Genomic DNA, 24,205 nt, shown 5'->3' on the forward strand with positions numbered 1-24,205 from the left:
GTTAGGGGAAGGGGCTAGGAAATGCATTACGTCAATGACATTTCCCCACAATGATACAAAGACAAGTGTGTGCGTGTGTGAGTGAGAAAGAGCGCCACATTGTCTTTCGACAGACAAGCACCCTCACGTCCCCCCAGGCATATGCGTGTCTTTACATGACGCTTGTGCTATACATCTCCGTCGAGCTCCCAGCGCTTTCTGGACGCACGTGAGAAAGGCAGAGACGGGCGCTTGGGGACTTTTGGAGACCGAACAGATAGGACGGATAATGTTTGTTCATTGTGCGGCCATCAAAAGTGAACACTTTGGGAGTTCAAATCAACTCCCCAAAATTCTACTCTGAGATTTTAACTCAGAATTTTTGTGCTCTTTCTTTTATCCAAATCCAATCCATTTTATTTATATAGCACATTTTTTTTTATAAACAAGCATTTCCAAAGTGGTACATACACATAAAATCTAGTAAAATCAACTGAGAAAAAAAAATGTCAATAAAATATTAAAATACAGTAAGTAAACTAAAACAATAAATAAATAAATTAATTAATTAGTAAATTAATTGATTAAATTAATTAATTAATTAATTAATTAATAACAGCTAAGTCATAGCCACTCCACGGCAAGTCAAGGCAAATCAGTCACGTCACGCTCGTTGCAGTCGTGGCGACCAGTCTACTCACGTCCTGTCCAGTCATGGCGACCAGTCCCGTTCCACTCAGTCACTGTGACCAGCCCCGTTCCGTCCCGTCCCGTCGTGGCGACCAGTTCCGTTCCGCCCAGCCATGGCGACCAGTCCCATTCCGTCCAGTCGCGGCGACCAGTCCAGTCATGGTTGCCTGCTTACTTTTCACCCTATGGTTAATAAAAGTACCACGCATTGCACTTGATTCCTGTTTCCCGGCATTTGGGTCCACCATCCCTCATCCACTCACGTTCCATCCTGACATAATCCCGCAAACTCCCTCTTCCTTAATAGTGGAGGAGTAGCTAGAATTGGCGTCCTGCTATCTGCTGCCGAGCATCATTTTTGCTGAAGTTGCCCCACCCTATTTGGCAGAGAGTTGGAGGGGATGCCGTTTTGTCCCGCAATGACAGTCGAACCATGCAGCCATACTGTATATGAGTTGGAGGTAGTCCAAAATGTACAAAAAATATACATCACGACAACCACAGACCTCATGTCCCGTTTGTCCCCTTTGTTTACATATTCAGGGACGAGCGAGTCTTTCTGTGGAGTACCTTTCCGCCTCTCCCGCTCCAGGAGGAGGCGTAGGGAGGTGAGAAGGTGCAAACGATGGAGGTGATTGTGAACGCCGATGTCCAAGAGGTCGCATTCTGAGAGGTGCAGCAGGTCCTGGAGAACACAAACAAAAAGCCGAAAGCCGCATGTGAGTCCTTCGAAAATCGTTGGCATTTCTGACCATTTTTTGCTCTGTACATTTGAAAACTGACATCTCTATATCAGCTTTTCAACCTACAATAGGAATTCACATGTATAACGGAACGCATGGTGTTCCACAGGGTTCAATTCTGGGGCCTCTGCTGTTTTCGTTGTATATGCTTCCCCTGGGTTCCATCTTAAGAAAACAGCGGTACTAGCGGGTACGCTACATCTTAGGACAATCTAAGTGTACAAAATACGTTTCTTAGCGTAAGCTGCACACGATGTTTGGCGGAAGATAAGAAACTCTTAAGTCTGTCTAGACAAGTTGCTGGCTCCAGCACAGAATGTAAACCTCAGAGACCACCGCATGGTGACCGACGTCCTGTCTCCCCAAAAAGTGTGCCGTCCCCTCCCCTCATCCCGATCCTGTCATTACGGCATTGCTTAGCACAGCCCGCCACGCTTCAACCTGCACTATGCTATTAACTAAAACGATGCCCGGATAGATGAATGAGGGAGAACAAGAGCAACCTTGGACAGGACTGGACGTACACAAGTGTACATGGAGATAAATTACGCACTGCGTCATCACGGGACCTTCAGAACTCACAGCCGCACAGCTCAAGGACTTGTTGTTTTGATGATGGTAGTTAATACAAACACTTTTTCGACTATGCATGCGCACAGCCTGGTGTATTTCTATCCCCCCCCCCCACCCCACCCTTCTTTTGTCTAATCTCCATTTGTGTCCAAATCCAATTTGACATGTTTTTCTTTATCTGGTCATCCAAAGCCAAACTACAATATAAACTCTCAATCCTGTCCAGCAGAGTTGATTTAATGGATGTGGATGGGGAGATTTTTTTCTTTCTTTCCATGTGAATGCATGTTTTGTGTAAGGTTCCTCAACAGTGAAATGATCATCATTTATTCATGTCAAAACAATTGCTTTTATGAATTTATATTTTCCAATAACCTACACAAGTTTCTTTCCTGACTTTTCTCGGTTTAATTGATACATAAAGTGGTCAAATGTAAATTAGGAATCAGAATTACTTCGTGTCTGGCTAATGTTGGTGGTGTCTACAAAGCGAAGTCATGCAGTACTAATCTGGATGGTTAAGAACTAATGAGCTGGACATTGTTGATATAATATCCTGAAAAGGGTCAGTGATGTTTGAATCCATTATGGAAGGAGGATAACGCTGGAAATTCCTTCAATGACACCTATTGAAAATATCTACACAATAACGGGTGTCATGTCACATAATCAGACTACGATGCAATTTAAATCATAAAATATCTTGTTGGGGACCACAAAAAAACTCCAGGTAACTGCAATTGTAGTTAGATCCAACTACAGTTATTACAAAAACGGCCAGCAGGGGGTAGCAGAGTATAAGAGATCAGCCAGGGGCCATGTTGCAAAAAGCTCTTTTCTACATTGTCCAATTACTCTGATCAGGCTACTTTTGGGTTTTACAGCTGTGCTATAACTACTTTAACTACACTTGTAGTTCTAAATGTCCTTATTCGTACAGGGTGGCCCTCAAATGCTGTCAAATTGTTGTTGTCCTCATTCCAAAGTTCACATTCACCACTAGTATTTTTCTTCATCTCTATTAAGATCGCCTCAGTTTTACAGTAATTGGCCAGAATTTAGCATTAACTCATTTGCTTACATTGACGGCTATAAACGTCAACAATTTATTTGAACTATTTCTATTAGTTTAACATTTTTTTCCACTTTTGTTAACAAGAGTATGAAAACCTAGACTTTTTTTTTTTTAAATAATCTTTTTTTTTTTAAAGAAACGATTAGGGGCATCAGGCGATTAAATTAATAAAAAATTAGGGGCGTCAGGCGATTAAAATTTGTAATGACTTCAATAGTTAACGATTAATCACAAATGTTATAATTTTATATGTTCTAAATGTACAATAATTTTCTTCTAGTTTTTCATATTCTTGCTAACAAAAGTGAAAGAAAAAAAAAGTTAAACTAATAGAAATAGTTCGAATGAATTTTTGACGTCTATAGCCGTCAATGGCAGTGAATGAGTTAATAGCCAGAGAAGCAAAATAAAACATTGTTCACAAGCTAGTTTTGTGGAAAATGTGGCTAGTATCCACGTTAGCTGTAACTCAATCAAAAGATCACGTGATTTATTTCAAAAGACTTTGTTCAAACAGAAAGTGGATCGCTGCCCAAGAATGAGCAGCAACACGTCTTACGACTTCAACTTGTGAACTTTATTGCCATAATGGCATTTAAAACAGCTCCATGCTTTTGAGTGCTCTTCCCAATAGTATATATGGAAATGAATCCGATGTTGTTTAGTCTACACAGAAACGCAAAAAGGAATCATAAAAATGGTCTTGCAAGTTCTCGTCCAATTTCTTGGCAACTCGTCTTTTTTCTATTGAGGTTAGAGTTTGAGGACACTCTACAAACACCACGTCACTAATCTGTATATGTCACTGGATAGCCGATAGGCCAAGCCTTTTGAAGCCGCGAGGCCGCCATATTACTCCTCCCAAGAATTTATTTCTCGGCATACGATCCTATACATTTACAGCATCGAGATTTTTCGAACATTTGGGACAAGACTTGGTAGATTTATGATGTTTTCAATTTAAATGATATGTTTAACCCTGGAGAACCCAAGAACCCTTTTCTTCTTTGGAAAATTATGAATTATACATTAAATGACTGCTATAAGTTCACTGAACACCAAAATATATGGGTTTTTTTTTTCAATTTTAACCCTTTTTTTTAACTAGCTCAGAGATGCTAATTTATCAATATATATATATATATATAAAACATACTCCTAGGCATTCTGCAACATGATATGAAATAGATTAACGAAAAAAACACAATTTTACCATCTGATGGTTTGCTGAGAAGATGGTTTTGTTTGGATTGATTTCCAGCTTAACAAAGATAGCATGTTGCCAGCCATCTTGTCACTCTGGCTCATGTAAGTGTAATATTCATCCACTAGATGGCCCCATGCAGGGGTCAGAAGTGGCACTCTGGACTTTTGAAGTTAAATTTGTAAAAAAAAAAAAAAGGTCTTTGTTATTTGAGTAGTAGAATTTATAGGGGTCAAATATGACCCCGTGGGTTCTCTAGGGTGTGGTTTACAGGAGGAAATTTGTGTATATTTTTTTTTATTAATGGGTGTCTTTAGACTATCGTACCTCAACACCATCATATTCTTGTTCCAGCGCAGTGCAGTATTGTGGCAATCCCAGCTGACTCAGCCATCGGGAGATAGACTGGTGCTTCATGGTAAACACACACAGATGAATCCTGAAGGGATAGAAGATCACCCAGAAAATCAATCTTTAAATCTTTAGGGAGTTTTAATGTTTTTTTTTTACAGCCAAAATGTGACTAATGATGGTATTACAAAGACGCCCACACAAAGTTGGGAACTGACTTGTTTAGTTAACGCTTGGAAGTTTTATGATGGTCGAATGGCTTACTCAAATCCCATTGCGTCCTTTGGGGGGGAAAAAAATTTCTAAATCCGGTTTACTATGGAAACGGTGGGAGGAGCCATTGCGTGCTTTTCACGGGTGTCTTTTCATTGCGCGGTGCGTGTGCGAGGGATTGTGGCGACACACCGTTGCCAAGGACAGGACGCAGAGAACATTAACAGGAAGAGAGGCGGTGACCCCCACACTCACGCAATTACATTGAGTGAGATACAGGGATGCCACTGACGGTTATTAACTCATTCACTGCCATTGACGGCTATAGACGTCAAAAATTCATTTGAACTATTTCTATTAGTTAAAAAAAATAAAATAAATCACTTTTGTTAACAAGAGTATAAAAACCTTTTTTTTTTTAATTTATTGTACATTTAGAACAGATATAAATCGTATGATTAATCGTTAGTTACCTAGTGAAGTCATGTGATTATTTACAATTAAAAAATTGTAATCGCCTGACGCCCCTAATTAAGAAATTAAATAAATAAAAAAATGATGTGCGTCAGACGATTAAATTAAAATTTTATGATTAATCACAAATTTTATATTTGTTATAAATAAACAATAAACAAATGTTCCTAGGTTTTTATAGAAAATGAAATGAAATTAATTATTTATTTTTTTAACTAATAGAAATAACATGATTTTTTGACATCTATAGCCACCAATGGCAGTGAATGAGTTAAATTGAGTCCAATCCGACCCACTCTACAGGACTCCTCACGCAATCCCATCAAGCCAATCTCTGAGCGTGTCATTGTGCAGGTTAAAGGAGTCCTTTATGATCTTGATGGATTCCTGTCGGTGTCCGAGCTCATTTCCAGGTTAACCCGGTGAAGGGCTGCGGTACAGAATGTACATAAAGACAGCAGGCATCTGAAGGAGGATTCTGCACTTGAATACAAAATTAATGTCATAATATCCGACGTCTGATGGAGGAATCGGACGGCGAGGGTTTGTCTTGCCATCTTTTAGCCAGATGATACTTTCGACATCCGAGCTGCCGGGACTGTCTGCTACACAGATGTGTTTTGTTTTATTGTGTTGAACCCCCAACCAAAATAATACGAGCAGTTTAGCTGGTTACAATTCCAAAGGGGACAATATGAATACGGGATTGTTCTTCAAAGAAAAATAAAAAGCTGCATTTCAGTGGCAAAGGATTCAGAAATTGCAATAGCTTGTTCCTCAGGTTTGATTTACCTGACCAATATAGAAAGTAGGGATAGACCGATTATCGGTCAAAATGCCAAATATCGGCATCTGCCTTTTTTTACTAATCTGAAGGCCGCTAAAGCTGGTATCTGAGCGGGGAATGCTTGCGAACGTAGCGAATTTAGGATTTTCATCAGGATTTGTAAGATGTTCACAAAACTATTTTGAACATATTCTGACCATTTTTTACTGTCTGCGAAGATCTTTTGGAACCTTTTATGAATCAACAAAAAAATTATAATTAGCGACATTTGCATACATTTGTCGCTCAGTGAGATACAGGAAACGTTTCATTTATAAATTTATTTAAATTTCCACTTTATAAAAAAAATATATGCTGACACTGGGATCTACCTACACTCCTTTTTTTTTTTTTATATAAAAAAAAGAATAAAATTGAGAAATGATGTTAAAATTTTGGAAAACTTTATCCATCCATCCATTTTCTCAACTGCTTAGTCCTCACAAGGGTCGCGGGGGGTGCTGGAGCCTATCCCAGCTGGCTTCGGGCAGTAGGCGGGGTTAATATAAATAAAATAAAAATGTTCTTGCTTAGTTTTTAATTTAGCGTAACACATGCTGATGACTCTGAAAGCTCCCTGCAATTTCCGTTAGAATTTTTATGTTTAAGATTAAAAGAAAAACTAATTTTTTCAAATTGTGCCGATAATATTTTCTCTTTTGCTGCAAATGAATATCGACTTGAAATAACGGTTATCGGTCTCCTTGACTACTAATAATCGGTATCTCTCGTGGCCTTGAAAAAAACGAATCGGTCTATCGCTACCAGAGATGTTATATGAGTTAATTAGAATCACCAATTCACCAAGAGCCCTTGAGCAAGGCACCTGAAAAATCCCACAACCGGGCACTTGCAACCTGGCAACTGCTCTGGGTTTTTAACACCGCTTGTTTACAAGTCCGAACACATTCCGAACAGCGCTAACAGGAACGGAGAGCACAAAGTCCGTCTCCCGAGAGGGTTCTTCTTCTTCTTCTTTCTGTTGAGCCCGCTTCAACTTTTCTCCGCCGCTGTGACCTCTGCTGTTTTCCCATGACCACATCTCTCCAGAGTGCCGTCACAGCATCCAATTTCTCATTGAATACGATTCTATAAATAGACTCATCTCGGTCCTGCCTGCTGAGCGAGCCAAACAAGCTTGGCTATTTAACAACATGTAACAAAGTGTGAATAATGGATGGACTTTTAGGGGGAAACAAACTTCAACGCCACCAAGACTGCATCAGAGGACAATCTCCTCTTCACTCAAGTCACCCTAATGCCTTTATTGGCTGCTGTCTATAGACCAAGGGTATCCGTTTTACCAATCACATTAGACCCACACACACAATCCAACCAATTGAATTAAGCTGCAAAATAACATCAGCGCCAAGCATCTTCCAGCAAACTATTTTTAGGAGACCCCTTTTTTTTATGGGCATGCAACACCACATATTTTCAGTGGTGATCCAATGAGTGTTTGTTTAATGGCCTTACTCCGAGTTAGGCAAAATGTTTGAATCCATCCAACTATTTTGTAGCCTGCTTTTTATCCTGTTTAGGGTGCTGGGTCGCTGGAACCATTTCTCGGCTGAACAGTCAGTCACAGGGCACATAATAATAATAATAATAATAATAATAATAATAATAATAATAATATAGTAATAATAATAATTCTCTCCAGAGGAAAAAAAAAAATAATAAAATATATAAATAAATAAAAATATTAATAATAATTAATTACATTTGGAAGCACCTTTCAAGACCTTCAGGGACACAGTAAAGTACAACAGTTAAAAACTAAATTTAAAACAAAATTCTACAGATTAAATAGAATTTTGACCGAAAATAAAATATATATATATAAAAAAATAAAATGTTAAATAAATAAATAATTATAATAATAATTAATTACATTCGGAAGCACCTTTCAAGACCTTCAGGGACACAGTAAAGTACAACAGTTAAAAACTAAATTTAAAACAAAATTCTACAGATTAAATAGAATTTTGACCGAAAAAATATATATATTTATATAAAAAATTAAATGTTAAATAAATAATTATAAAAATAATTAATTACATTTGGAAGCACCTTTCAAGACCTTCAGGGACACAGTAAAGTACAACAGTTAAAAACTAAATTTAAAACAAAATTCTACAGATTAAATAGAATTTTGACCGAAAAAAATATATATTTATATAAAAAAATAAAATGTTAAATAAAAAAATAATTATAATAATAATTAATTACATTTGGAAGCACCTTTCAAGACCTTCAGGGACACAGTACAGTACAACAGTTAAAAACTAAATTTAAAATTAAATACTACAGATTAAATAGAATTTTGACCGAAAAAAAAAAATATTTATATAAAAAATTAAATTTAAATAAATAATTAGAATAATAATTAATTACATTTGGAAGCACCTTTCAAGACCTTCAGGGACACAGTAAAGTACAACAGTTAAAAACTAAATTTAAAACAAAATTCTACATATTAAATAGAATTTTGACCGTATATATAATTAAATTTTAATTTAAAAAAAATAATAATAATTAAAAAAATATGTAAAGAGTCAGATCACCATTCACACCATCACAAAATGCCAAAGTCGAATAGCATCGAATAATATCGTATGTTGGTCTCGGTTATCTTTTTTATTTATATCTACAAAGAAAAACTGTATATAAGTCAGTTGAAGACCAGCATTTGGATTCTGAATGTTATCTGTTATGCTGCAAAAAAGTTTGCAGTCAGGCATGTCTCACGCTCTATTGTCCATAATTCAATTATTTCAGTGTTACTGTATATGGAGCCATAAATGTTGCAAGAACCCGTCATGCAAACTACACAACAGCAAAAAATACCATGCTTTAGAATACACAAAGCTGTCTTTGTTAATTGCTTTGACGACGTTGAGTACACTCTATGACTATAACATTTATAGTTAGCAAACCATATTTCCCCCAAAACTTTAATATAAGAAAAATTGACACCTACCTTGCGAATTGCAGAGCCGGTGAAGTTTGCAGTGGACTGCAGCATGCAAGCAGTCTGCAAGCCAGCGCACTTGCTGCACGCACCGCTCACAACTGGGAGCCTGCAGTACACCAGTTGCTGTCATGTCATCCACTTTAACTGTCTGCAAAGCCATCAAAACACAGAGCGAGAGAGAGGAAGGGCGAGAGAGAGAGAGTAAAATTCATGCATTGCATGAGTACGTCTATCGGTGAAAATGAATTAGTTGTTATAGTTGTTACATAATATTATTAATGTGTGTCATACAATGTAAAATTAGAACAGCAAGCAAAATTTGCAAAAGTCGAGTACACGTGGATAATCTGAGGCCAATTCCTCCAATCTCTCCAAGTGATGACTGATGCTGCATGTGATGTGGGGGTGTAAGATATATTTTATATAAATGTTAAATAGAAGAAAAAAAAGATGTATTTAATTATCTATACTCAATAATGTCCTGATAAATGCGTACTCTTGAATGCTAATATTAATATTGGACACAAGTTGAGCTACAGTTAAAAAAAAAAAAAAAAAACCTTTATGCAGACTTAAGTATGGAAGTGTATTGCATTCATTGAAAAAAAAGTCCTGTTTTTCTGACAAATTTTTGGGGGGAGCTTTGTTTTTTTTTAGTATTTTTTTCTGTTTTATTGGATTTTTTTCCCCTGTTTTTTTTTTTTTGGACTAACCACCAGTACATGCCTTTGCCCAGCGCGCCCCCTGGCGGGGCGTTAAGTACACTACACAGCGCTGTTCTTCAAATGGAGCTGCACGGAAAAGAAATACTAAACAGCGTATGATACTTAGAACAGTAGGTCATTAATGATAACACGTAGTCGACTACTACTACAATTAATTGCAGCTCCTTTTTAAGTTAAAATTAATTAACATGAGTTCAACGAAGAGCTTCAAACTTTATGTGCACTTAAGTAGTCCATAAATATGAGATTTAGGGGTTCTTGTTTTGAGCTGACTGACTCTATGGCTAAAAGACAAGTCAAATCATAGGAATATATATATATAAAAAATAATAATAATTGGAACTAAAATATCAAATACTACACGGGAAAATAAGCCAATGAGAGCAGGGGGCGTGTCCACCGTTATTGTGATCGACATCGACTTCCTGCTTCGAGGCGTGAAAGCGTTCGACTGCGGCTTACGATCATGAGAGGATAAACACAACTAAGCAGGTAGCGTACATACATACGACTTGTGTTTATCATTATTATTTTGTAAATGCGCTATTGTGTAAGTGGATTGTGAGCGAGCGGAGAGAACGCGAAACGAGCTGAAGTCAAATGTTTCAGCCCCGGATTCAGCTCACAAGACCGCAGCATGTGATATCGATTACAAAATGTATAACACACATTCGCCTGTTCTTCGATTTTGGTGTGTGCACTGTACATTGTCGACAAAACAAGAGTTAAACATTGTGGTTCTTCATTTCCGCTATGTTTTTTTTTTTGTTTGTTTTTTTGTATTGTAAGAACTGAATGACGACTTTGGTGGATGTGTTCTTACAGGGTGCTCCACCTTGTTTCAATCAATCAGCTGTGAGTCCTAACGGTGGATGAAACATGGTGCACGTGTACAACTGCCATCCTTACGCCTCACAACAGATAGTGCAGGTCAGTTTTGCTCTCCTTTGTCAAGCCATCCGACCTACATGCCGTTTTTCATCAAATATCTCGTGTCCCTGTGACCCAGGTGGAGCAGGAGCCTGGGTTGGTCTGCTGTGGAGGCGGGGCCTTGTTTGTGGTAACAACTGGAGGATGCAAGGTTATTACTATTATTATTATTATTATTTTTTATATATATATAATTGAATGAATGTAGCAGGTGTCTGGGTCAGTTGGGATGAAGTCCATATTGATCACATTTAATTACATTATATTAATTGCTGTACAATTGGTACGCAATGTCTATGCACACCCCTGTTCAAATGCCAGGATTTTGCGATACATAAAAAAAAAATGAGACCAAGATAAGTCACTTTAAAATATGTGAAGGGGTGCCGTCGTGTTTAGAATTAACCAATCACATGGTTCTTGGTTCATAACTCCTGTGACTAACTATGGAACCTGAGTTTGAATTGTGCAGGCTAATCTACACAACATATATGTAACTAATTGGAGTGTGCCCCAAAAATCGATTCTCATTAAGTACGATTCAGAATCGATTTTTAAATGTCCCAAAATCGATTTTATTTCAATTATTTTATACTGTCTTGCCTTTTGTTTGTGTGTGCTTTTATTGGGAGCGCTGTTCATGTTGTACTCGATTTGGCCACTTAGGGGCAGTGTGGTTCTGATACACTGTTAAGTTGTAGCCACATTAGAGAGGAGAAGGAAAAAGTCACAATCAAGTTATTCCAATAAAAGTTTTTTTTTTTCAGTGTGGAGTCGTTCTTTTGAGTGATAAAAGTGCCGGGAGTAGCTCGCTAATTAGCATTAGCGAGTCAGACTGCAGTGGATCATTACAATTCCTTGCGCATCTATAGATTGAAGCAAAAATCATTGTCAATCAAATCATTTTGAATCAAAAATCGTTCTTAATCGAAAATTTGTTCTGAATCGAATCCCAGACCCAAAAATCGGAATCAAATCGAATCGTGAGACATTCAAAGATTCCCAACCCTAGTAACTAATATGTGATATTATAATATTAAGAGTGTTATGGTGTTTTGAAGCTTTCAACAAACAGGAAGGAGAAAGAGGGAGAAGTTGAAAACAGGAAACACGTGTAAAAGTTAACTGCTTTTACCAGTGAATCTAAATGGAAAGATTTAAAACATGCATAAATGAGTAAACATTTTCAAATTTGATTTTGTTTTTTCATGGAGATATGTAATGTTACTTGCAGTATGTTGTGGAAGTGGTGCAGCAGGTGTTTTTTCCCCCTCATTATTGTTTTTATAAATGTTTATTTAAACATATGCAGTTGTGCTTGAATTTATGCAAACGTTGCTTAATGACACAAAAACACTATGAATCGTCACCAAAATTCACACGCACATCTTTACTCATGTCAACTTCAACGTCTGAAAATATCCAAACAATTGCCACAGTGTTTTGGGATTGTATGGCCATTTTTCTCATCATACAGTGCGCTCATAAGTTTACACACCCCTGAGGTCTTCCATCATTAGCGCTGACTCATAGAATGGAGGCGGGATTGTGTTGAATTCAGGTGGAAGCCTACAATCTGGAGCAGGAAGGCTGCCCTCTGATCTGCCGCTTTGCTACCATGGGCACCGTGAAGAGCATCCTGCATAGCGACATCGGTATGCAAATTCATATTTGTTCTTCATCCACTTTCTAGCGAGAGAATACGAAAAAAAAACTTGTTTAATTTCCTGGGTTCTTTTCTTATCCCAATCGCATGTAGGAGACTATCTGGTCACTATTGAGGAAAAGAACAGCGCCACCTACCTGAGAGCCTACACCAACTGGCGTTACCAGGTGACGTAGAAATCCACTTTTGAAATGCTTCTATGTAAATAGTGGTCTGGCGGGAGTGAGAATTTGAAATGAAACATTCAAAGTCCTCATTTGTATGTAGCATCCGTACGATATTTGGTTCACTGCCCGCGTTTGTTCTCCTCGCGACTTCAACAGGCCGAGGAAAAGGCTCGCGTTGGGGTGCGCTTGTTGGGCCACCTGCTTCGTGGGGCGTCTCAGCGGGGCGGAGTCCAGATGGAGATCATCGAGATCCCTTTTTCGGAGCGTCCTGTTGCCGTCGCGTGTTGTTCGGTTACCGGTGACCTCCTCGTTGGATGCGACAAGACTCTGGTTCTGTTTACTTTGAGAAGGCAGAACCATCAAAACATGGTAAGTATAAAACGGTTCTAGTACGCCTTTTTTTTACACTGTTTCATATTGTTTTTTTGGGGGGGGGGCGCCGTTTTTGCTAAACAGTCTGTGAACAATTAGTTTAGCTTCTACTATCAGGGATTTAGTGACCAAACCGACTGCAATGACGCCAGTAGTTTTTGGTGCATAAGGGTTGTAAAGAGCACTTAAGAAAATAACAATCCTTTTCTTTTTCTTTTTTAATACAAGAGCTTCAGATGATGGATAAAAATTAGGGCCTGACCAAACATCAGGCAAAATTATTGTCTAATTGGGCCAATTGGCCAAATATTTTCCCCTTAAAACGTTATCATCGAAGAGAGCCAAAGTTTCCGACGCTGTGAAAGTACCCTGAATGCATCATTTTGCTTGCGTAGCATTAGCAACTAGCAAGTGTGTAGCGTATCTTATGCTGGTTATTCTGTTGTCCCTAAGCGTCCTTTAAGGTGTTTAATGACACCCCAGTCGGAGTTAACTGTAAAACTAAAAACAGGACCATAAGAATTACATCCACCCTATATTTAAATACAAAACATGCTACATTTTTAAAAAATCGCTAGCCTAGCGTTAATGCTAAAAGTGAAGGGAAGATCTCATTCAAATGCTAACAGGAAGTTATCCGATATCATGAATCGTTTCTGCCTGTTTCTCGTTTGAGGATGTAATAATTGAAAAAAAATGCATTGTTCGTGAAAAAAAATCATCATTAATTGAATATCAAATGTGGTATATGATTATTTTTTTTCTCACTTTAGCTCGTTTTGTTTAAAATGTTTGCTTTGTGATTTTCATACCCAGCAGAACATACAACATCCTTCAAACAGCCAGCAAAGCGCCAGTCAGAGTCAAGGTTTGTTTTTGTCAAACTGTTTTGGATTTACAGTAATTGTTAGTTTTTCACTCTGACGTCTCTTGTTTTGCTCCTAGATCAGAGCTCGAACCAAAACGGTTCCTTTCTTGACTTTGAACGCTCTGTCATTCTGCATCTTCCGGGGACTAAACCCAAACAGGTGTCTGGCCTGTGCTTTTTTTTTTTTGGTCATGATTAAATTGATTCTGTTATCTGTTAATGTAATTAAGTAAGTCGCCACCCCTCCAGGTGGCGCTGTGTGCAGGATATGTGGCTGTTCAAGCTGAGCTGGAGGTGCTGGTCCTAAAGCTGTATGCTAATTATGAGCCAAAAGATCCGGTGCTGGAGGAATCGTCTGAAGTACCAAAAGATGGTGATTAAATGCAACGATCTAAAAGCAGCTAAGCTATAAAAAAAAATAGATAATAATAATTATATATTTTTTACATTGCTGCTGTTGCTGCAACATATTAGGCAGCACTCAGTTTTACAGTCTGCTTGTAACCTCGGGGTCACCAACATGGTCGCCCGTAAGGACCAAATGAATATTCTGCGGGACATTGTGATTTCCTAGTATGTTGCCAAACGCGATCTTTTGAAAATGTTTGTTTTGTTTGTTTGTTGTTTAAAAAAAAAAAATCATTAACATGATACTTTAACTTAACATTAAATTGTCACCTGAGAAGTGTGTATCAAACTGGTAGCCCGTCACATTAATCAGTACGGAGGAAATGCCTCTCAGTTCCAGAAACTTATTGACCCGTGTTTTAATCAGTGCAAACTACAACCACAGTAATACAGCATGCATGTTGTCAAATTCAACGCTTCCCCCCCCGGTCAAAAATCAATGTTTTTGCGCACAGATGTAGCTGAGGAGCAGGTTGACTTCCTCTTCCTGCCAAGACACCAAGAGTTGCTGGGTGAGCGAGCGAAAGACTGCGGCATCCCTGTCAGCATCGAGAAAACAGGACTGGACGATAGAGGACAAAACACGTTCAAATATGTTCTCTTCAGGTGTGTGTGTGTGTGTATTGCTCATAAGAATGTTCTAGTAGGTTTTTTTTTAACTAACTGAAGCAACCCCCTTCGCTCCCGGCTGTTTTACTGGATTTTGACAGATTTTTGCAAGGCCCACAGAATAGTCTGTTCTATTGCTATAAAAACATGGAACCTACCAAAAGAAAGATTAGAGTCTAAGTTTCATCATTAGTCACAAACCTGTTGAAAACACTGGGGAAAAGAGCTTGTTGCGACACTGCCCTGGTTGAGCTCTTACTACTCTGCTGCCACCTACTGGCTGTTTTTTGTAATAACTACCATTGCTTTAAGAGACCTCTTCAGGTCAGAGGTTACATGAAAGCCTTCTGTATGCTCTAGCATTAAAAAACAAAACAGGGCAATATTTAAAATAGAACGTTTTTATACGTTTTTGGGAGCAACTGATTTAATAAGATTAAAGTTTGTTTTTTGTTTGTTTGTTTTTTCCTTGTAGGCGTTTCGCTCCAGACTACTTTCAGGGCTGCAGTGTGGAGGAGACGCAGCTTCACTCCCTGAAACTCCAACCATTATTTACAAGTGAGATGAGCCAATGAGATGATGTGTTTACAAATCCCAGAAAAGCCATTCCAATATTCATCCGTTATTTCGACTCCTTGACTCTATATTTGTCCAGGCTGCCAGTCTGCGGTTGAAGAACCGACTTGCGTGGTCTGCTTCTTCTCCCTTCCCACCGCTGGCTACCTGTACAGCCTGAAAGGTGGAGTTGAGCTTCTCTCAACTTATCAGTATCCAGAGAAGGTCTTGGAAGCCGTGTTGACAGACCACCTCTTACATGTCATCACCAAGTGAGTCCCAATTCCTCAGTCACGTCACGTGCTCAGTTTGCTCAGTTCTGTTACATAACCCAAATTTGTATGCGAGTCCGAATGCACCGTTGTCCATCACTAACCTATGAAAACACAATAATGAAGTCATTTGTATGAAAAACTCGGGATAAGCCGATTATCGTGCAGATAGTTGGCATTTTGACGAATATCAGCAAGTCAGAAGGCAAATAAAGCTGTTATATCGCTAAACGGTGAATACTTGCCAACTTAGTGAATTTTGGGTTTTCGGCAGGATTCATAAAATGTTGAAAAAGATGAAAACAGTTTTCTTTTTGAACATGTTCAGACAGTTTTTCACTGTTTGTGAACACCCAACAAATAAACAAATTTGCTATGTTCGCAAGCACTCGTCGCTTAGTGATCTTCAGAGAAAAATAAAAAAAATTGGTTAACTTCAGGGAATTTTTATTTATGAATTTATTTAAAATTCCACTTTATTAGAGATGCTACCGAAACTGGGAACTCCCTGTACTTTTTGTTTTTGTTCAAAATTTAAACTTAAATAAATAAATGTTTCAGTTATGGTTTTGTTAAAATTTTAAAACATAACTATTCTTTATATGGTTAAATTAAAAGAAAGAAATATAAATATAATCAATGGCATTTTAACAAAATTATGTTTTTTTTTTTTTTTTTAATCCTATCAGCACCAAATATCGGTTATCAGCCTCCTTGACTACTAATAATCATTCTCAGCCCTGGAAAAGACATATCGGTCTATCACTATAAAAAACCCTTGTAAGCTAAACATAATAAGTACAGTGGTAACTAAGCCTGCTTTTTTTGTATTCTCTAACATATTATTACGCTGAGGCTCCCCTAGAACGCCTTCTGGAGATAATACTGTGCTGGCATTTGCATTTCTGTCACAGGCACAATCATCAACTTGAAGTGAGATTGAACGATGTCACTATTATCAACTGTTAAGTCACATGAGCACACCTGTCTGATTGTGTTGTTAGGAATGCACTGCAGTGCTTCACGGTGCGTTGCGCAGCAGTCGCGGCCAGATTTGAGGACCCCTACATCGACACCACAATGAGGGTATGAGTCTGATGACAAGAAAAGCTCCCATGGTAACATGAAAACCAAGAACGAATGAATGAGCTGCGTTGGTTACTACTGTCACAGTCACAAGATTAGATGTCAAAAGGACCCAACGGTTCCCAATTGGATGTAAATATACCCCAGCCCCTTAACGCATTCAGTCCCAAAAACGTGTAAAAACATTTTAAAATACTTTGTCCTTCCCTCCCAAAAACGTGTAAAAACGTTTTTTTATGCAAGAGCATACATAAGGATTTGATGCAGCTTCTGACATGAAGAGGTGGCTTAAAGCAAAAGTTGTTATAAAAATAATAAAAAAGGCAGCAAGTATAAGAGATCAACCAGGGCCATTTTTGTCAGTGTTTTCATCAGGAATGTGAATTCTATTGCAAATTGCTGCAAAACGGAAACAAATGCGAATAGACTCTAATTTTTGTTTTGGTAGGTATTATTGTTATTATTATTATTATTATAGTTTTAAAGCAACAGAACACAGTGTCGTGTGGGCCTCGCAAAATCAGTCAAAATCCAGTAAAACAGCCGGGAGCGAAGGGGGTTGCTTCAGTGAAAATGGCTGGGAGTGAATGAGTTAAGCATGCCAGTAAATGCACCTAAATGCATGCGTGTGTTTGCGTGTGTTTCTAGGCGTGTCCACCCTGCAACCTTGAAGTGTGTGCTCTCAGGATGCAGCTGTTTATCGGCCTTCGCTCGTTGTGTGCGTACGGCCGCCACGTCATCCTCTTCTCCACCGCTGACACCGAGACGCCAGAAGAGACGGAACGCAGCGTACAACGCCGAGGCCTGTATGTCACTTTACGGAAAAACACTGCACAAAGATCAATACATGCGCAGTTTTCACATTGTGTTCCAAATGCTGATGTAGTTAGACGGTCATCATCCCTGGAGGTGCAGAAAACGATGGACAAGTTGAGCCTTGTGTGCGTTTAGTGTATCAAACAATTTACTGTGTGTTATGCATTTTATTTAGCATGTTGAAAGAACACACCATGCTGACTGGTATTTTCCTGGCGGTGGGAATCGATCCCACCACCACGCCAGCTCTGGAGAGCCTTCTGTCACGCCCCTTCCTGTAAGATTCACCCCGCCCCTAACAGCCACTCGCTGTCACTTTCAGGCTGAGCTGCAACGCCGAGACCGTTAAAGCGCTCGCAGAGATCATTTCTGATGGACTCAAGTAAACCTTACTTTAAAGGAGAATGACCTGACAGAATTGGAGCCAGCAAATTGCAGTTCACAAAAAGTCACACAAAGGTCATGATTTGTTAACTCATTTGCTCCCAAAAACGTATAAATATGTTCTATTTAAAATATTACCGTGCTTCCAAAGACGTATTTATATGTTTTTTATTTATTTATTATTTTTTAATGTTAGCTCATAGAGAAGGCTTTGATGCCGCCTCTGAACGCTTGAAGCAATGGTAGTTATTACAAAAATGGCCAGCAGGGGGTGGCAGAGTATAAGAGATCAACCAGGGCCATGTTGCAAAAAGCTATTTGCCCTTTTGGATATTCACAGATTTGTGAATAATGGTGAAACTTAGCTATATTCTAATGCTAATTGCTGCAAAACGGAAACAGATAGAAATATACTTTTTTCTGATGAAAGAGAGCGAAGGGGGTTGCTTCAGTGAAAATGTCTGGGAGTGAACGATTTAATTATACACTTGAAACATCATGACCAATTAACACAACTCTAATGTAATGACAAAACAACATAGTTAATCAGACTAGCTGTCTTTGCGATATCAATTTATTTGCATTTCATCCACTTAAAAATGTAAACATTCATATTACTTCAGATATATGTGACCAATGTGGTTTTGATGAGAGTTTATGAGAATTGGTTGGTGCATTTGCATTTTTGTTGATCAACCTTCCTTCAAACAAAATCCAAGCATGACAGCCTTTAAATAAATATGTTAATGTTATGTGGAAATTAATTCCTAATTAAGGACACCCTCAGATGAATTTCAATGCTAATTCTTCCTGGGTCCAATTCTGTCGATATGATTTTGTTTTGGTTGTTACCTTTTTCAAATGTGTCCTAATATGCAAACACAATATTCCAGTTTGACTTTGCAGCTTCGTCTGAAAGTGACAGCAGGTTTTGACGTAGTTCCTAAACCAGTTCACCCTTAACCTACCTAACTGCCCTCAGAGTGTGTGCCTCTGCTCACAGACTAATAGTTTCAACTAAAATTGAATACATATGACACTTTTTGGGTCGACATTAACCTACCACCTAATTTAGCAAATAGCAAATAAACTCGGGGTGCCCAACTTTTTTTTTTTTTCAACAAAATCTACTTTTCAAGTAGCCAAGCTCCTGAGATCAACCAGTTCAGTGTCAACGTTGCAAACCCACACGCCTTTTCTAGTCTGCAGTTACTAACCACACAACATTTTTTTTTTTTTTCTGTCATGAGTCTGAGAACGTTTCGACACGTTTGCCACACCCGTGTGGGGCATGGATTGTCTCGGCAAAGGAGAAGTGCTCACTAACCTATTAAAAGAGATTTGTGAATAATCGAGATCAGCTCATGAAAATTGTTTGTATTTTTGTTCAGGTCTTGTTAATGCCGTGGCTGGCAAGTTCAACTCCCTCAAGTTAACATCTTGACCTTCCGCATCGAAGCCTTTCTTTCAAATTTTTGATATTTTGACCATATACCGGGTCGGCATATTCTATTTGAGTATACTTCCAATATCCTATCTCTGTGACCTTTGAACTCAGGAGCAGAAAGTGGACGATGTCTCCTCCCAAGGAGACCAGCGCTGTCGGACACGGATGGAACCTCTATGTGGTTGATACGGTCCCTCCGCTCACCCTTTACCGAGAGATGGTAACACTGACGACATCATCCAGTTAACATCAACCTTTTCGTCATCAATGTGTTCGCATGTCAGGTCGAATACAGTCAGCATTACGCACAGAACAACCAGCAGGCCCAAAGTCTCGGGCACCTCCTCAGTGAAGCTCACCTCGTCCTGCGCGCGGCCTTGCTCCAGTCTTCACAAATGCAGCGCCGCGACAACGAGCGTCCTGACACAGCAGAGATAGAGGAGGCGTTCAGGGAGAACTGCGCTCAGCTGGGAGACTGTTTCAGCAGGTAACCCGCTCTCAGGTCAGATCATCTCAGATCAAACTATTACAATCCAGAGTATAAGAGATCAACCAGGGCCATGTTGCAACAAGCTCCTTTCCCCAGTGTTTTCAACAGACTTGTGAATAATGATGAAACCGAGCTATATTCTAATTGCTGCAAAACTCAAACAGATAAAAAAAAAATCCTGATGAAAGAAGAGACTCTAATCTCTTTTTTTGGTAGGTTTCATGTTTAATAGCAATAGAACACAATAGTCAAAATCCAGTAAACCAGCTGGGAGCGAAGGGGGTTGCTTCAGTGGAAATGGCTGGGAGTGAATGAGTTAATCAAATTAATAATAATATTTGTTTTTATATCAGATATATTATAGTTTGTTTTGTTTTGTTTGTTTTATTAATTTTTTCCTTTCGGACACATTATTACAGGTTACATCGTTCACACACAAGTTAATGAAAAGTAACAAAAAAGCTATAAAAAAACATTTTGGTTAACAAAATGAATTAAGAAATACTTAAACTTACATCTTATGTAACAAAACTAAAAAAATATATGTATATATTAATTAATTATTAAATAATTAAAATTATTACTATAATTATATACTAAAATTCATAAAAAGTAAACTAAAATGAAACATTTTCAAAAAATAAAATAATATATATTTTTAAACTAAGTCAAAACTAACTATAATGCAAAATTCTAAACTATTATTAGCTTGCTATATGCTTACTTTACATATATGAGTGGCAACAGCCCATTCTATAAAGATTTGACTTAAGGGCGGTGGCCTTGCCAGTTGCAATCTCGAGTGAGCAAATGGTAAAGGGATCTTAAACAAGGCCCCGAACTCCCCGTACCAGTTTTCTCCTGGGATCAGAAATCTTAACAAATTATCGTAAGGACTTCATGATTCTAAACTCTTCTTAATCCTACAGAAAAGCATTTAAATGGTACTCGTGTTTTCTTGTCATAAAAGGGGGAGCCAGAGACACTGTCACCAGGCTTTGCCTTACTACAGGATGTCAGGCCTGTCAGTCATTGATGTCATGGCAAGGAACCGCCCCCTTCCCGACAGCCCACACTCCTACGGTCCAGGCTTTTTGTTTTACCTGAAGCATTATCTTTTAGAAGAGACCGATCAACATCTCAGTCAGGTAACGTCATGTAGACGAGACTCTTACCACAATACTTCACACAGTTCCACAAACCAAACCAGGAAATGCCGTCGACATATACATACAAAGCCCGCCCGGTCAGTACGACTCACTTTTGTCTTGCTAGGAAGCAGCGGATGAGGTCATCGACATTTTCAGCCAATCGGAACCCTGCCAGCTGATCAGCGTGTGCGCCAGCCCAACCATGACAAATGTCAACCCGACCCGCACACTCCAAATCTTGCAACGTCTGGAGGACAGCGCGGGCGTGTCTGTTGCGCTGACAATCACCATGGCAACCATGATGCTGCGCTTGGATGACCTGCCACAGTACACGCAGATGATGGAGAGACATGCTGAGGTTAGAGGGCAGGGGGAGTGTGGCGTGTTTGAGGTTTTTTATCATTTAGCCATATGAGTAAGAAATTCATGTTTTGTCTATAATTAATTTGATAACGTGAAGGTCACATGACCAAACCCAGAAGACAGGTGAGCCGTGATCGGTCGTCACCTGAGCGCCTGTGATGTCATTTTCAGTCGACAGAATGTGGCAAAATTTGTTTTTAAAGGTGTTACTTGTACATGAAGTTTTCAAATTAATTACAGACAAAAATAATGTTAACTTTTTATTGCTGAAAATGGCTAAAGCAGGCAAAGGCAGTACAGTGAAGAGCACTCACAGGCAGCTCAAGATTTAGCTACTGTAAGTAAATAAATTATTACTTAAGGGATTAATAGATACTCTTGTGTTTATGCACATATCTGTTTTAGTTTTTTATTCTATTACTATACTCATGTACTGTTATTATGAGCTGTTTCTATTTTATTTTCTGTGTATTTTCATCAGAGGTAGCAAGTCCAGGTCCAGAAAGTAAAAAAACTTTGGCTTTAGCCCCAGGTGCTAGCTAGCTAGTGCTTGTTTACCTGCTAGGGAGCTAGCTAGCTAGCATCAGGGGCTAAAGCCAATCTGTGGCAGGGTTTTTACTTTCTAGACCTGGATTGCCACCTCTGATTTTCATTTATGCATTTCCATCTATGATGTCATGAAAAGTTTCTTCTTTCAGATGTTGAGTTAAAAAAAAAAGTGAAGCTCATTTTCTATTGGAGTTGTTTCAGAAATGTTTCGGGATACAACCGAGTATTGATTGCTATATGAACCAACATCATTTTTCTGAAGGCCAACATTTTTACATCAGAAATTATTATATATACAGTATAGGATCGCTTTTTTTATTTTTTTCAGATGCTGTTGGTGTACGGCTTCATTGAGGAGCCAAGGCTGTTGCTGCACGGAGGAGGTGGAGGTCAGCACACAAACGTCTGCCCCACAGCGTTGAGCCAACAGATGGCCAAGTCCCAGCCCGGCCTGCTGGTGGCCTCCATGGTTGCTCTCCATGAGAACAACAAAGTTCAACTTGAACAGGTGGACCATGTCTTTCAGGTATGGCCTTCATTAAGTCATTGTAAAGTTGATGATCTGTGTCAGGGTGGTCACTTGATTGAAAAGAGCCCAGTTTAGGATATTTGACCAAGTCCGTAGAGTCCATTTGTATGACAAGCCCTTGTTTGTTAAATGTTCAACACACGAAGCGATTGGTGCCATTCTGATGTGTACGTGTCTGTAGGTGCTGGGCTGCGGGAACAGCTTACAGGTGGATTTTTGGGAGGCGATGCTGATGGCCTCATCGCAAGAAGTCGTCATTCAAGAGCTCCTCTTCCGATTGTCTTCTGTCTACATCGACCGGCTGGTACACACAAGTGCAGACGAACGTCTGCACAAACCTCCAGCTCGCAAGTCACTGAAGAGTGCCGACGATCTGGTAAAGTTGCTCAATTTGTTGTGGTTTTTCCCTCCTATAATAAACTTTATAGATAGAAGAAAAACATGACAATTGGAAAAAAAATGCATTGTAAAAACGTTCAATCCATTATTTTTGCATGTAGCTAAACAGCTATTGCTGCTAAAATCCCTGCACGGTGGATGTGTTTCAGATCAATTCCTGCTCCCATTATGGTGCTTTGTATCCATGGCTTTTTGTTCTCAGTCCACCTCACAGTACCAGCTTTCAACACCAGGAGGCCTTACACAAAATGCAAGTAAGAATTCGGCTCATATACAGTATTACAAGCTGTCACTGTATTAAAGGTACTGTACATTCACCCCATTGTGTATTTTCTGCAGTCGCTCCTATGCGGACCGTCCCTGTCTGCGGGCTCAGTCAGCCCCTTGTTGGAAAGTTTGTCAGACAAAACGTTATGGGGCTTCAGCCTGCACCTCCTGTGTGCCACCAGAAGGGGGCAGTACGATCGCAGCATTGAAGAGCTTCTGGACCGATGCCCGCAGGCTATTATAGCCTATGCAAATCACCACTTGCAAGATCAATACATGGTCGGTACTTGTGTGGAAATGATTTCCATCAGTGGCTTTTTTATATATATATTTTTTTTACCGTCGTGAAAGTTTGTGGACGGTCATGTCAATCTATACGCATGTGCAATGTTGTCTAGCCAGTTCATGAATTTCCCTCTCGGTCCAAACTTTAGGATTTGTGGTGGAAGAAGCTGCTCCCAGAACTCTGCAATCGGACGCGAGCTGCATCGGACAATATTATTCTGTTGGCTGCTCTCAAAGGTAGAAGCTTACCCACAAATTCAGTCTGAATAGACAAACAAAGTAGCCTTCATTCTGTTTATCAGCTGCAATGCATGCTATATCCTGCTTCTCTTTAAAAAAAAAAAAAAGTACTTCATACATAATATGCTAATTTTAGAGTGTTTTATTGCTCTCTGCCGTACCAACAGAGACTCTGGTGGTGGTTGCCATGGAGACAAGTCCTACACAGTTCCTGGAGCTGATACCTGATGACGGAACAGCTTCGTACTTTTTACCTCACTTGTTGACCTGCAGCCAGAGACACTTGTTGGCCTAACACACACACACACACACACACACGAACATACAATGTTGCAGTTGATACCACGATGTGAAAATAGTGAATAGGAAAACTTTTGCCTAATAAGTTAAGAACTGAATTAAAGATTTTTTTGTAGTCGACCTATCATGTGATGAAAGTCAAGTCTCATCCACAACCAGCTCAGCACAGATGCATGAAGACAAAAAAAGTTTTTTTAAACTAACAAAAAACAATTGATTTGG

General features: G+C 39.0%; 2 protein-coding genes across 6 annotated transcripts in view; one reads left to right on the top strand and one right to left on the bottom strand.

The window, feature by feature from the left end:
• bcar3 (BCAR3 adaptor protein, NSP family member) overlaps positions 1 to 9,196 on the bottom strand; it is a 59,758-nt gene extending 50,562 nt beyond the window's left edge. The window contains exons 1-3 of one of the 3 annotated variants that reach the window (XM_077584145.1): positions 9,112 to 9,196; positions 4,592 to 4,703; positions 1,240 to 1,354 (exon numbers count right to left, since the gene is read on the bottom strand). In XM_077584145.1, coding sequence (XP_077440271.1) covers positions 1,240 to 1,354; positions 4,592 to 4,681 — 205 coding nt within the window. In that variant the 5' untranslated portion in view covers positions 4,682 to 4,703; positions 9,112 to 9,196. Of the gene's footprint in view, positions 1 to 1,239; positions 1,355 to 1,478; positions 1,562 to 4,591; positions 4,704 to 9,111 lie in introns of those variants that run through there. The other 2 variants (XM_077584148.1, XM_077584147.1) reach the window with 2 other exon arrangements.
• hps3 (HPS3 biogenesis of lysosomal organelles complex 2 subunit 1) lies at positions 1,213 to 24,101 on the top strand. 3 transcript variants are annotated; one of them, XM_077584151.1, is made up of 24 exons: positions 1,213 to 1,388; positions 10,656 to 10,760; positions 10,840 to 10,911; positions 12,322 to 12,415; positions 12,520 to 12,593; positions 12,750 to 12,962; positions 13,782 to 13,833; positions 13,911 to 13,993; positions 14,083 to 14,206; positions 14,697 to 14,847; positions 15,326 to 15,408; positions 15,506 to 15,677; positions 16,682 to 16,763; positions 17,412 to 17,569; positions 19,522 to 19,630; positions 19,695 to 19,897; positions 20,871 to 21,048; positions 21,176 to 21,409; positions 22,292 to 22,489; positions 22,674 to 22,868; positions 23,041 to 23,145; positions 23,231 to 23,437; positions 23,593 to 23,680; positions 23,851 to 24,101. In XM_077584151.1, exons 2-24 carry the CDS (start codon positions 10,710 to 10,712, stop codon positions 23,976 to 23,978), a joined length of 3,054 nt encoding a protein of 1,017 aa, XP_077440277.1. In that variant the 5' UTR covers positions 1,213 to 1,388; positions 10,656 to 10,709; the 3' UTR covers positions 23,979 to 24,101. The 3 variants fall into 3 exon arrangements, with proteins under 3 accessions (XP_077440277.1, XP_077440276.1, XP_077440279.1); XM_077584150.1 differs by lacking the exon at positions 1,213 to 1,388 and adding an exon at positions 10,220 to 10,322; XM_077584153.1 differs by lacking the exon at positions 1,213 to 1,388 and adding an exon at positions 10,220 to 10,322 and having other exon boundaries at positions 13,785 to 13,833.
• Positions 24,102 to 24,205: the final 104 nt, after the last annotated feature.

This window comes from Vanacampus margaritifer, chromosome 13 (assembly GCF_051991255.1).
Source record: "Vanacampus margaritifer isolate UIUO_Vmar chromosome 13, RoL_Vmar_1.0, whole genome shotgun sequence".
Classification (NCBI taxonomy): domain Eukaryota; kingdom Metazoa; phylum Chordata; class Actinopteri; order Syngnathiformes; family Syngnathidae; genus Vanacampus; species Vanacampus margaritifer.

What these genes read in the sequence shown, in the direction of transcription:
- hps3 (XM_077584151.1), top strand. Translation starts at nt 10,710, where the DNA reads ATGGTGCACGTGTACAACTGCCATCCTTACGCCTCACAACAGATAGTG. An exon ending in GTCTGAAGTACCAAAAGATG is followed by an intron (nt 14,207 to 14,696) that starts GTGATTAAATGC and finishes TTTTGCGCACAG; the next exon opens with ATGTAGCTGAGGAGCAGGTT. An exon ending in CTCTTACATGTCATCACCAA is followed by an intron (nt 15,678 to 16,681) that starts GTGAGTCCCAAT and finishes TTGTGTTGTTAG; the next exon opens with GAATGCACTGCAGTGCTTCA.